The 13,039-nt window shown below is 35.8% G+C and overlaps 1 protein-coding gene across 1 annotated transcript in view; it reads right to left on the bottom strand.

The window, feature by feature from the left end:
• Positions 1–13,039, bottom strand: part of LOC140155154 (uncharacterized) — a 261,547-nt gene that overhangs the window by 65,858 nt on the left and 182,650 nt on the right. Inside the window, 1 exon segment of the mRNA XM_072177880.1 lies at positions 1,434–1,472. Within this exon segment, the coding sequence (XP_072033981.1) occupies positions 1,434–1,472 (39 nt within the window).

Raw genomic sequence — 13,039 nt, 5'->3', positions numbered from 1 at the left:
TAAACTTTTGCCACGATCACATAGGAGGTTTTTCCTGCCCAAGTGAATGACAAACAGATGAACAAAATTAGCAAATGGATGGATAGACAAATAAACAAACAAATAAATAACTAAAAAGTTCATGCCCTAAACATTTTGTTTGTCAAACCATTCTAGTTTGCATTGCTTACTCAGCATGATCAAGCAAAATGAGTCCTTTTGTAGAAGAAAACAATCATCATTTTCTCATCTACTATTGTTGTAACACCTAATAAGCTATAAGTTGCTAAACTCATCTTAGATTTGCACGAACTGTACCCAGAACAATAAAATATGCAACAGATGGGCCACTTTATTTGGTCCTAACTCAAAATCATTTTTAATAACAAAGCAACTTATTTTCCTTGATTCATATCACATAGATGCGACCAATCACATTAAAACACGACAATTGCCTTAGAAAATGTGTAGAGATTGTTTAAAGAACTGATATATTTTTTGCTTCAAAAATTATATCAGATGTACAATTTTGATTGAATGTGACAAATTCCTTTTTTTTTTTTTTTTTTACATATTTACTTAATTATCATTATTAAAATGTGGGTTTCAGACAACTGCCATATTTTGATGTGGCAGGTAGGCTTTTACAGGTCACATATCCGATATTGGTTATATGCACCTACTTATTAAATCAAGGCTAATAATGGACCCTCTTATTAAATAAAGACCTGGCCAATGACCACTCCTGTCCTATAAGATTCTATATTAATTTCCTGAAGCTTTCCTTGTAAGTTATAGAAACCTTATTAGGATATGTTGTGAATTAATATCAACATACCACACCTTGTTCAAGAGCTTTCAAGTCATTTCAAGATTAGACTTTAAACCCATAGATTAACCACAAAACAATAACTTCATTCTTTTTTACTCGCTACCATAATGTCTGCAATTATGCTTTACATATGTATTATTGTGTCAAAGTTTGAAATAATCCTCTTTTATAACTGTTTGTAAAAAAATACTATTTGTGAATTAATTTAACTTTAATAGCATTTTGTCAAATTTTGGCAGTGTAAGTTGAAAAATAAAAGGTTTTTGGAAAATGGCTGAGATAAATAGTAGGTTAAATTCATGAATATCAGGCACCACATCCAAATTTGTTAGAACTTTTATCAACAGTTGATGTTGGTTTGATGCTTGTTATCAATGGACTAACAACTAATTAATCAGAATCAATGGTATTGGTCATACAAAGAAGATTCCTACGTTATCACAATTAACACCAGTAAATTAATTACATCTCACCTGTCAATCAATGCTTACAAAGCATGGAATCTGCACAGGAGCATTGCACTATTTTGTGGAGCTTTGTGGTTGGCCCAATTTCTGGGAATTGGTTTGGGGAAATATGCAAGCTCATAGTGTGCCTTTTTACAATACTCAATATTACCTACCTTTTGCATAAGAAGTGCTTGTACAACTTGGTTTGCAACCTGCAGAAAAGATAAAACAAAAAACAAAACAATTTAGCTCAAAATAAAATCATAATAGATAATACAACAATCAACAAACAAAGACAAAGTCACTTTCTTGTGATATGTTGCTTTTCAAACGAAATAACTTTTTAATAAACTATGAAATTACACATTGATGACAGCCATTCTGATTGATTTGTTCAAATTAATTTTTACAATTTGATAAAGTAGGTGATTGGTCAATGCATGTTTATAAAGTTAACATTTCTTGAGTTCTTGTTTTTTTAATTTGAAAAAGTGACATTGCTGTATTCCATGAATATTGTTTCATGCAGTATAACAAACATGCTAATGAAAATTATTCATTTAGCTGATTGTTAGACACCAATTTATAGGAATAAGAACATAGTCATAGCCATTTCATCCACTGGCATACCCTATACTGAGGTGACCTGAGGCCTCAATAGATGAGCAACTGAGAGGAAATGATGGAATCAAGCAAAATGAGTCAGGTGTCTGAAAAATACAGACAAAACAATATGGGTTCCTTTTATTTTCTATTGTTGAAGCGACCAGAACTGAGAGGGGGCGTGAGGGTGTGAGGCACCCCTCCTCCCCCCCAAAAAAAATTCATGATGACAAAAACAGAGCTTGCTTCCATTTGTAAAAAACTTTTAAATCAGCTCCATTCTTGAAAGAAAAATTCACAAAGGGTTCGCTTTTTTCAGTAAAAATTTTGAAATCACTCTGCCTTTTTAAAGCCCCCTAGCATCCCCAAAATAAATCCTGACTAATTGGGCCTGGAAGCAACACCGCATGTTCATATCTCAGAAGCAAAAGGTTCACCTCTCTAAAGTTTCAGCAAAATGAAGCATTTAAGCTTAAAATTGATACTTGTTTGACATGGGACTCATTTTTCTTTACCATATTACACATAAATCTCAATTTTGCCATGTCAGGCTGTTTTTCTATGAGAAATTAATGACAAATTAGACTTTATATCAACTACAGAACAACATTTACTCAGAGATGTTGAAATGAGGAAAGGAAGGGATACTTCCTGAGTCTGTATCCCTGGAACATATCCATTTACACATTCACAGCAATGACCAACCTATCCATCTTCAATTTATACTTATAGTAATGACAGGTATAGGTGAGTAACAGGCAAGACCATTTCACTCTTTAAAAGAAGGGTTCCACTTAGAACCTAAAAGGGTGTCCTATGTAGAACCTTGATAGTTCTTCAAAGTGCTGAAATAGTTCTACAAAGGCCAGAAAGAACCATTTTACACATGGCTACACCCTGGTTATTTCATTATGTAAGCTTCAATACCGTATTAAATATGATGTGTTTTAGCTTCTGGGTAGCAGGTCTCCCCATCCCTTGGTAGGGCAATAGTAGCATGGGTTCTCATTAGGGGGGGGCATCAGCACCAACTAACCATGGGGGCACCTGGTTTGATTGGGGGCACAAGCCATTTTTTTTCTCTACATTTTCAGATCCATGGGGGGGTCGTTGCAGTGAGATCTTTGTTATGCGTAGCATTATCAGCTTGCACTACTTGATCTTTGTTGCATTTTTGCACACTGTATAAGTCTACGGTACTAATTGCTACACATTTCCCAAATTGTGTAAGTGATAAAAATTGAGTAGCATTTTGCTCTGGGATACCGGCTATGTCCAACGCTGCCCGTGTATGGCAAGCCAAGGGGGCCAAAAGCGTGGAACAGCTACGCGTAGCTTCTTTCTCGTTACGAGCAGCTGTTTGACCAATCAAAATAGTCAAATTTAATCACGTGGTTGGGTCGTTAGCTGCGCGTAGTATAGTTATAGGTATCCTCTTTCACAATTATTATCTTGTAATTAATTTACGGAATTAGCATAGATAACAAACGGGTAAAGGAGGCCAAATCACAGCACGTGTCAAGAGAACATTTTGCTAATGCCTGGCTAAAATGACACAAAGCATATTTATTTAGTGTTTCCAAGTTTACACCGTGTTTAATAGCAAGTAACTTTATACTCGGTTATTTAGCGGTGCAGGGGATATGAAGGTCAAACAACAACTAGGCCTACTACTGATGTAAAGCGGTGTGTAAAGATATTGCAGGGAAAGCGATATCACATGCCACTGTGTAAATATGGAGAGAGTAAAATGGGTCATCATTTTTTTTTTCGAACGGGGGGTTCCTAAATTTACAAAAAGTCGGCGTCAATAAATTGCGGCCCTCACTATTTCGGCATCAAAATGTTATGACCCCGACTCCCACCAGCGATACACCTTACCCCCTAGACAGGCTAAAATTGTATTGAAATCAGTCTTTTTGAATACAATAAACACACTATCTGTAGTCATCTTGTGACTCCCTACATTTTGTCATTATCAATTTATGACCCTCCCTCCCCCTTATTTTTTTTTTCTTATAAAGTATGACCCCTATATTTGGGATCCCCTTCCAAGAAAATGATAGCCCCCTTAATATAGAACAATCATCATTCTGTTCAGATATTACTTTAATAGCACCTATACCATTTTTTGCTGATATAGGCCCTACTACAGATATTTTCATTTACAAAAATTAACAACGTAATATTTGTGAGAGAGGATGTTTACATCAGCTCCACGTGTTTAAAACCGCGAATCTGATTGGTTAATAAGCTGCACGTAACGAGAAAGAAGCTGCGCGTAGCTAGTCCCACGTTCTGAGCCGCTTAGCTTGCCATACCCGTGCCCCTATGACACTATGCCACTGCCATCCCTACCCTAGACATTATAATATAAATCCATGCCTTTTGATAAATATATCACAAGAATGATACTTGAATCAAACATTTAATATGACTAACACTTAATATGACTAACACATCAATTGCCACATGACAATGAATCCAGCCATCTTAGATGAATTGGACCAGGGCCGTAGCAAGCGGGGCGGCCGGGGATGCCATGGCCGCCCCACTTTTTGAGAAATTTGTTATGTTTTTCTTTATATCTTTATTTCAATATTGGCGTATATTTGTATTTTGCCAGCCCCACATTTGTGATGGCAGCCCACATTTTTTCAACCTTGCTACGGCCCTGAATTGGACAGACCATCATATAATATCAATATAGGCCTGCAACAGGACTTGATCTGAATTACTAGCTTTTGTCTAGACTACAGAGAGTATAATTTCATCCAAGGTAATCATCACTGTTGAAGTACATTTGAGGTAAGGTACACATATTTAAGACTGGACAACTTATTACAGCAACCAAATTTTAAAATGCAAAACATTGAATAATACATACACAATATGAATTTACCCCTTGTGAATGTGACACAATCTGGTCCATAGAGGAGGATTTTTGAAAATTGAGTTACTATAAGTTTTACTTTATACAAACTGGCTATCATTATACTGAAAACACCAAAGGTGTAGCATACTTGGTTCGAAAGTTTTGTGATGTCTATTTTCTTGCATATTTTGCCTTTATCACAATTTCAAATTTGCTGCTTTGGCCTCCATGGACCAGATCGTGTCACAAATGTAATACAATTCCATTTTTGTTTGTCAACAATAATGTGAATTTGGAGAAATTTATGCAACAGATTATCCAATTAAAATATTTAAACCACTGTAAAACACTACCGGTACACTTTTTAAAATTTTTTTAAAAAACAACCTGTACATAATCTAAAGACACAAATGTTGCCATTTTTTCTATTTTCTATTTTTGCATTTAACATTTTTGATTGTTTAAAAGAACTATGCCTAAAACCTGACAGGGCCCTGCTCAAGTAAATGCAACATAGGCATTGCACTGTAGCTCACTGCAATCATGCTGGCTGGACCACAGTATTTCCTACTCTCATTTCTAGAGCTAAGGGCTATTAAACTACATACACACTTAAATATGAATTCATATTTCATCACTTGTAACATTTACATGACCACTAGAGGAGATCCAATTAGGAAAGAAATTGAAATATCTCACTTTCCTGTCTAATAAATGCATGATATAGCTTGAACAATGCAGTCGAACCCCGGAGTCAAAGGCACCTGGATAGACCAGGGAAGTGATTTGATTATGCAGTAGCGAGCAATGGAAAGGAAGCCCTCTGTTGAAATGAAAACTTAATTTATTTACAATCTGTAACCAGACATTCAAAATTTGAGAGGGCAGTATTATAATATAAATGACTCTAAACTATTTGATGTTTCATCGGCAATCCTAAGATTCAGTGTCCGAATTAAGAAAATAAAAGGGGTTGTCCCACGGACAACCAGGTTGTAATTTCTGGTTGTCCACCAAAGTTTTTGGTTGTCCGTTAGCTGCCACAATCTAAAATAACTACATGTGACCAATAAAGTGGAGTGAGTGTAGTCAATTTATGAACAATTATTTAACAATTCATCAGTTGTGTCAGGTTTGAGCAAACTAACATGCTGAAAAAGTGACTTTTGGCTGTAGATCTTTTGTTGTCCACCGGACAACTAGAGCATTATTTTTGGTTGTCCGGTGCATGTTTTGGTTGTCCCAGGCGAACGGACAACCAACATTTCGAACAGTGCTAAGATTCATTCCTGGAGTCGTTGTGATTATGTTTATCCAAAATCATGTTATAAACAGGCACCACCTTGTATTTGTGACAGATCTGGTCCAATCAGGTTAAGTCAACAATAATGAAACTGAGATATAGGCAAAAAGTGAGGACAAAAACAAATAAAAAACAAGAAAATTGACATAACAAGTATTCAATAGACCTGGGGATTCAATATCAGTAATTTTACATTCTGAGCAAGTTAGCAATGGTAGTAACTCAATTTTCAAAATTTCCAACTTCGGCCTGAGTGGATCAGAGTGGGTCACATTTTAAGGTGGTGTATGTGAGATGACCGGACCTTCTGCATAGATTCGCTGTATAATCTGCCATGACATTTTGGGGCTCAAGAAACTTGTATCCTTTCATGGGGAGATCAAACCCCTGTTTCCTCTGGTTAACAAAGTTGTGCAAATGAAATCCAATAAAACAAGTTAATTTTGTGTAACAAAAGTAATTCATTATGTTTTCCAAAGGGCTTATTAATATTAATAGTGTGCAAATTTCAGTGGGCAAAATATATTCTGAGTGAGGTAGGCAAAAATGGATTTTACAACTTAAAATTAATAATTGAAAATGCATAAAATACCAATATTTATTTTACAGTTAAGCTGATTCCTATGTCAGGGGCACATCTGAACGTGAGTGAAAAGGAAGACTCACTCGTTTCCGTCTTTGTAAAATTGTTGCTATGCAAAGTCGACTTCACGTTCAGAGATCTAGATAATTGTTTGTCTGAGCTCTCAGGCAAGTATACTGCCCTCTCCTCAATTTCAGATGCCAAACAAATCATTTCATGTCAATAGAGGGGGTAAGGCATAATAAAGCATGCTTGGCAACAAAATATGTAAAACATGAAGCTGTAAAGTCATACATTTCCCAAATGATCAGCCACACTGACATGGTTTAGTTTATAACTTCTCACATTTTGTAATATCTATAAATGCAAGAGTGAATCAATGTGTAAATTACTAACATGAATTTTGATTGATTGATGATAATTACATGTGTACCCTTGGTACCATTTGTTATAGTTTCAGGTGTGAATGTTTTCTCTACCTTCCCAGATGAAACTCAGGATATTGCCAAGGTTCATGAGTGACGACTTGAGAACTACTTCGTTTATAGAAAGGTTCCATTAGCACCATGGAAGTGTTAACGTATGAACTGAGATCAGCATGAACAAATGCAGTTCCATAGTACTATTCATGATTTATCAACTTGATATAAGTTCTTGTCAGAAAGGTTCGGAGCAAATTTCTGTAGTAATTCAGCAGGTACCTGTCCATGTAAAAGTTACGGTAATGTCCAATGAGTGATACCACACAGATCATCCATAGCGAGAGCCAATTATTTAATAGCCTTTACACAACATTAGTTAGTCGGTCTACCCAAAAGGCTCACAAAATGGCCTGGAAGATGTTAAAGTTTGTAGAAATTAGCCTAACCCTCTCCTATTTCGGTTGTAGTAGTCAAGATCCTACAGGAAGATCATTTACAACAAACAAACAAAAAACCCTATATAAGTCATAATATAGTATTTGGATTTTGGGGTGACATACTAACTGGGTTAAGGGATCTGAAATGAGCGTTTAGAGCGTTTCGACAGTATTTTTTATGGGACATGAGAGCACCACAGATGTATCGAATTGCATTCTGAATACGAATAATGTCTTTCTGATATCACATAATTTTCATTTTTGAAAATCACGATATAATACAAATTTTATGACAAATTATAAAAATTTGATATTTTTCAAATTTTGATATATAACAGTCCTCAAGTAAATTTTTTAAATCTAATGATATATTCTTAAAGTGTATGTAGCTGGGAGGAAAAGACGACGATCAATTGAAAATTTTGACCTTTCATATTGAAGATATGGATTTTTTTCCCAAAAGACCTAATTTTTGTTGGTGGTTTGGGAAAAAAAATCCATATCTTCAATACGAAAGGTCAAAATTTTCAATTGATCATCGGCATTTCATCCCACCTACATACACGTTAAGTATAAATCATCAGATTTATAAAGTTTACTTCAAGTACTGTTAAATATCAAAAAAAATCAATTTTTAATGATTTGCCATAAAATGTGTATTACATTGCGAATTTCAAAAAATCAAGATTATTTGATATCAGAAGGACATTCTTCGTATTCAGAATGCGATTTGATATGTCTGATGTGCTCTAATGTCTCACAATAAATACTGTCCAAACGTTCATGCATTGGTTATTTGGTTATAATAATATCATTCTTGGAGCAATGTTGCCTCTGACAATATTGTTTCAAAACATTTTTAGAATGCTTATCACTGTAAAGTTTGTAAAGTTACTAAGCCAACCAAAATAATTTTTGTCCTTTACCATTTATTAATCTGTACTATACAAGACGAAAAGTTTTCAACAAGATGAAAAGTTTTTAAAGAAATATAAAAGAAAAACACATGTAGGCCATTATATACAGTGAAAATAGTTTAAAGGTACTGACAAACACTGCTTTTTTGTAACCATTCACTTCCTTGCACATGCACTTAATTTTCAAGTTCACTCATAATTAATATTTTCCCCAAATTCCTCCAATCCAGCGTGCACTCTTAAGCTGACTTTCAACAAAACCTGTCCCTTTAGTGAAATAGTCTATCCTTGATTAGCCCAAAATAAACATCCCGATGACTAACTGGTCTTGATTCTTCTTTAAATGTGGGGGAAGATATCATGCCCAATATGCAAAGTTACGTTTTGAAGTATGTTTCGTGATAAGTTTGTAGGATACATTACATGTCTGGATAGATTTGTGAGATAGGTTAACACTGGTTATCTATGCTATGAATACATGACACATTTTATAACCTACATTATTGTTAAAGACTGATAGCAAGTCATGATGATAGCAAGAATGATAGCAAATGAAAAAAGTTATACTTGCGTACAGGGTCTTAGCCAGGATTTTACAAGTGCTCGTCATTCAGTCAGTTCAAATAGCTATTGCTATATTCTTGATTTATTAGTCTGGTCTTGTTTTGAGTTCACAGAACTTTATTCAAGCATTACTTCTAAAATTTAGCATACTACAGGAGCAAACTGACTGCCTAAAATGACGGGTGGGATTGTGGCTAGCTGACACCTTGCTTGCATGCCAGGCCATGATCCAACGCCTTGTCATAACTTTAATTTTATAACCAAATGTTTCCGAAGAGTGTGTTTATACTGAGCACCTTGCGCTTTCATCTTCTCTCGCATTTTAATCCTCTCACCTTCATCAGGTTGTTTCTACTGCGCTATAAATGTAGGGTAACAATTCACTACCCCCACATATTTAGTGGGGAGGGCAGAAGTCCATAAAATAGTTTTGTGACCTTCCTGGGTCAGATTTTGAATGATCACACTGTATTGTATTAGACTAACTCCCGGTGTCACCCACAAAATCATCACTCGAATTGTTTCTACTGCGAACATTGCTGCATATTCACCACTATTAAGTTTTTTTGATATGTTTGTACTTTGTTATGTTTTTTATAAATACAAGGAATGAAAATCCAGATTTGTAAACTCCAACTGCACTATTCTGCTGGGGCTGTTATACCGCATATTCCTCACATCACCCCGAATTCACCCGCAACCGTTTGCTCAGTAGAAACATGTTGTATGTCTCATGTGTTCTTTATTGCTTATCCAGACTATGTAAACAAATATGACTTCCATCATAGAAAAGATGTTAAAAGCAACTTAACTGTTGAGTCAGATTCACTTTAGTGAAAAAGACATTATTCCATTTCTAAAAACAAGTTGCAGACATCACAATTTAGAAGAATGTTTGCTTCATGCAACTTTGCTGCTTAAATAATCATAACTTTTCAAAATAATGGTTTCCCTTTTCCATTATTTTACAAGCTGAACAAATTAAATTATGAGTATTGGTGTGTAATAATAAAACCAATGAATTCTGCAGTAGTTCCCTTCCATAATTACAGGATATCACTTGTTTTGATACTTGTTTGGGTTGGATTGCTTCCAGATTCCTTAATTAGATAAATGGTCTGAGTGTGGGTTACTATATAGATGTACCTCTTGTATCATGGGCGTCAATCCTGGGGATTCAAGAACACTACTTGTGGTCTGAGTGTGGGTTACTATAGACCATTTGACATGTGACGTCATTGCCCGGCAGTATGTATGCGAAGTTTGGCAATTTCCATTGTTCTTTGCCATGAAGTGTGCGTACGCATCGTAGTTTGCTCAGGGCACGTGCATTTTAAATCGCCCACCACATTTCATATAGTACAAGAAAGCCATTGGAAAGTGTAGCGGTTCATTCAAGCATATCGATAGACCAGTCCCTCACCTTCTTTGATAAACAATGATGTTAAGTGGTCTTGTATCATGGGTATCAATCCTGGGGGAATGGGGATGTGTTTCCTCCCCTCCTCATTTTGGGGAAAAATTTGCCATTTTTGTTCTTTTCTGCCACTCTTTGACAATTTAAACAAAATGTCCCCGGCTTTTCAAGACGGATTGACGCCGCTTCTGCTTGTATGCTGATTTCCCACTGAATGATGAGGAAAATATTTGTTCTTCAACAAAATAATGTAAATGTTTGAACTTTTCAAGCTACATTATTTATGCTTTTTATGGCAAAATAATGGCAGCTGCTTATTTGCAAATACATTCCTTTTTGTGTATAGATCTATAAAGGAAGGCCTAAATACTCGTATAAATTTGAAGTGAAACCGGTCAAAATTAGCACTGATCTGGTTCTGATGAAACAGACCCTCCCTGGCACGGCACTTCAGTATCATCCCTCGCACACCTCATACAGCCCCTCCCTCCCCGAGGAACTGAGTCCGTTCTAGTGAAAACCAGGTATATAATAATCTATAATATACATAAATTGGCAAAAATAATCATACAAAATAAAATTAAGCCGCAATCTTTACACTAATTCCATTTGATTGTTCCTTGCTGCAAACACTGACAACCTGAAGCAGATCTGACACTTAACCTGGTCACAAAAGGTACCTTGTACTTTTGAACCATAAGCCACTTTCAATATATCTTCACCACCCAATAACATATCATCACTATACCCAGAATTCTATCTAGAAATTAATCATCCTTCAACCATTGACCATATACTTCAATTGTCTTCCCATAATGGAATTGGACACTTTTATATCCTCAGGTATCTAAATTTAACTCTAATGATAAAGCATATTTGACTAAATACAATGATAGATTTGGATACCATTGACGAGGCATTGACAGAATATCACCCATCATTTCCCAGGTGTGTTCAAAAGTGATAACATTTTCATATATTTGCGTTGATATACCATTTTCACCTTGATGTGGATTGACGTCAGTGCGCATTTTATTATAGGCGCAGCCTTATATAGGTAATTCGCTCACAGAGTTCTGGCGTGCACATACGCGTGCTTAAAGTAGATACAGCTGCCTCAACACATTGACGTCACTGCAACATTAGGGTGAAAACTGTCAAAGAACATGTTTCTTATTCACTGAAATTAAGCAAAAAAGTTTTTGTGTTTTGTGTTTGGTTTATCCTCAACCACCCACACCTCAGTTTTAGGCTGCTTCAAATTTGCATGTCTATCTCTTGGGTCAAAAGTCAAAATGACTGACTATATGGTTGCAGGACCACAGCACTTCTAGTTGTTGTTTTTTTCTTGTTGAATTTTTTTTTTCACATAAAAGTCAGATGAACTGTTGTCCTAACTCTACACAAAACCTAACTCATCCCCAACCCAGCCTACTAAACCTTTACCCTAAACATGCAGAATTCTTGCCCTAACCCTAAAACTGGGTAAATTGAAAAAAATGCATTTACAGCAGTTCCCTGTATTGAAATCCATTTCATTTGCATTACTAGAACTCAATGACACTTCCCTACTGTTGACTGAACCTTAAACCTCACTGTTGAGCAATATCAAATCATCAGCTGGTTTGTAGACATTTCATTAGGATAGAACTAATCCTAACCAAGATCTAAATTGTCATTTGATGAACAAAATTGTCAACTCCATAAACCAAGGCAATCTTACATACACATCCATTGGGGATAGATCAGTCATTTCAACTGAGTGATGTATCGCAACAATGACTACTGTTTGGATATGAAGCGACTTAAAATAGATAAAAAGATAAGAAATAAAAAGGAAAGAAACTTAGGTCAAGGATAAGTCACAGGAAAACAAATGATGATGTATTAAAATGAAAATCATACAACTATTCAACTGGACTCATGTATTTCAGTGGCTACAGTATTGTACCTTATTATCCTAGGTGCATCTTCAGGTCCATTTTTGACAAAAAGCCTGAATAAGCCTGAAACAGTGTGAAAATGACCAGAATGGCCCTAAAATGGGTTTTGGACTACAAAAAAAGACTGAATTCAGCCAAAGGCCTGAAAACTTACATCCCTGGACTGTTGATCTGTCGGCAACAGTCGGCCTGAAGATGCACTTGGGAGAAGGTGCAATTCAGGATCAGCTCTCAACCAATTATAGGTGCACCATATAGTGGGAATGTATCAACCCAAGTTTAAGTTCATTAGCTGCATGATTCTCAAAAAAAGAGACAAACCAGAATGTGTGACAAGACTGATTCTAAAATGTAGAGTCGCATGGGCAGATCCAAGATTTCTGGAAGAGAGGGGGCCCGAGTGTCTAATTAATTGGTAAAACGAGGGGGTAGAGTGATGGATATAATCCAAAAAACAGGCTGAATTTGCATGATTTAGCTGTCAAAGAGGGGACTGTGGCCCGTATCAACCCCCTTTGGATCCGCTTCTGCACCGACAGTTGACATATTGATGTACCTGAATCATCTTCATGATGGCCATTCGTATGTACGTGACAAAGTTCATTGATTGAAAACAGGATCACAAATGCAGTGTTTGGGTGTACCACATGCCATGTTGCACAGGAAAGTAAAATTAAATTAAGGTCTTGAAAATTTGATTTTGATTGACAACAAA

This window comes from Amphiura filiformis, chromosome 6, assembly GCF_039555335.1.
Source record: "Amphiura filiformis chromosome 6, Afil_fr2py, whole genome shotgun sequence".
Classification (NCBI taxonomy): domain Eukaryota; kingdom Metazoa; phylum Echinodermata; class Ophiuroidea; order Amphilepidida; family Amphiuridae; genus Amphiura; species Amphiura filiformis.
Note: the sequence above shows the minus strand (reverse complement) of the source record. Positions and strands in the feature narration are given on the sequence as shown.